The sequence below is a fragment of the Penaeus monodon genome, chromosome 15 (genome assembly GCF_015228065.2).
Source record: "Penaeus monodon isolate SGIC_2016 chromosome 15, NSTDA_Pmon_1, whole genome shotgun sequence".
Taxonomy (NCBI): domain Eukaryota; kingdom Metazoa; phylum Arthropoda; class Malacostraca; order Decapoda; family Penaeidae; genus Penaeus; species Penaeus monodon.
This window is the reverse complement of record NC_051400.1, coordinates 10,777,980-10,779,747: the sequence shown is the minus strand read 5'-3', so window position 1 is coordinate 10,779,747 and position 1,768 is coordinate 10,777,980. Positions and strand designations below refer to the sequence as shown.

Genomic DNA, 1,768 nt, shown 5'->3' with positions numbered 1-1,768 from the left:
CATACATAAATATTCTCACCAGTGTTTTTGCCCCAAACCAAAAGGACTTCCTAGTAACCTTTCAAGTCAAGAAATGACATCTGATAGGTAATATATCAGAAGAAATGAAAGAAAAGGAAATGCATATTTCCAAAAGTTCTTTTCTGACATTCCAAAACAGGAAAGAAAAGCAGTTCTAAAATACATTAAACTACATGAGAACGCCAAAAACATCTGCATTGACTCACCTTCCGCAGATTGGGAAGGGCTGGGAACCCTTTGAGAGATGTGAGACCCACATTTATCAGGCTTAACACTTCCAAATTCTCGAACTCCTCAGTAAGCCCTACAATGGAGGTGCTCTTGCAGTTGTCCAAGTTTAGCTCTGTGATCTGTGAAAATAAAGTAATAACAATTATCAACTCATCTGTATTCAGTATTCACTAGTATCTCCAAATAATCTCAAGTTCTCCCTATATTTTCACTAGATTAATGAGTCATCTTCGAAACAAATACAAGCAAAAATGGCAAACAATGCAAGAGAGTCAACTTTGAGGGTTCCTTCTATAACTGAAAACCAGAGGACAAATTACCTAGATCCTCAAGTACAACAACAATGGTTAACATAAACTAAACTCTATTGCATGATATACAATCACTGAAGTAAAAAGGATCTGAACAACTCAGGTTGTAAGGGATTTCAATGAATGTTTATCCACATCTTGTGCAAATACAATAATTTTCTGGCTCTTTTCAATTGAATTGCCTTTATTTTATTTAGCATTTCATGACTTTTTTTCTCTGTAAGAAGAGATTTTTAGACCAATGCTGAACACTTAATTGAGTTTACCTGGATCTGGTCTTTTCAGTGCCAGTATCAGCTAAATATATATGCAAATATGTCTAGAATGACTGTCATTCTTCTGCTGTTAATTACTTTGACTACATGATGATCTGTATAAATATGCATTATCATATGAAGGTTTCTTGTTTCACCTACACACTGACTTCTCAAAATTCTACATATTCTTAAATGTAAGCCTTTGACATGATCTGAACACTTCGGGCCAGAATTTTTGCACAATTTATCCACCTAGCTATAAAATTAACCCCAAACTTCCTGACTGCATTACGCTTGTAAATTTCCACAGAACAATCTGTACATTTTGATGATAAAATTGATTCCTTGACATTATCAGAGAATTCCATTAATATCAGCATGACATACAAATAACATAATCCTGAGCATTTCAAGATGAAGGAATACTTGCAGGTTCTCAATTAAGAGAAATTCTCTGGTGGGATTGCCGCTAACAAAAAAAATCATGCTATATCTCTCTAAAAATCAATACTCTCCAAGATTACTACTAAATACACCACATGACGGAAAAAATTGCACCAAAACACCTCAACCTCATTCTGAAAAACTCAATACAGTTAACTACAGAAACAGATGGTTACCAGCCCTTGCAGTTTTCATGCTATAATGCTATGTTTTTTTCCGTACAATCTGCTTACACTCCGACTGCGACACCGTGAACAAGAACCAGATGCTTAGCTGTGACAAAGGAAATGCAACCTCCCTTTCTGGCCAACTCATCGGGCATTTTTACGCAGGTGTTGCTTCCTCAGCAAACGACCCCGAGAGCAAGGCAAGGGAGGAATGGAGCGTCGCAGGCTTTCGGGGCAAGAAACTGATGCTTATTAAGGATTTGTCATCGCTTCACAACCACTACATTAGTGGGAAACACGTAAAAAACATATTTATGTGCGCACATCAATTATAAAC

General features: G+C 36.5%; 1 protein-coding gene across 1 annotated transcript in view; it reads right to left on the bottom strand.

The window, feature by feature from the left end:
• The window catches only part of LOC119581741 (acidic leucine-rich nuclear phosphoprotein 32 family member A-like), a gene marked incomplete in the record, with an annotated part of 13,054 nt that overhangs the window by 10,447 nt on the left and 839 nt on the right, over positions 1-1,768 (bottom strand). The window contains 1 exon segment of the mRNA XM_037929872.1: positions 228-371. Coding sequence (XP_037785800.1) covers positions 228-371 — 144 coding nt within the window.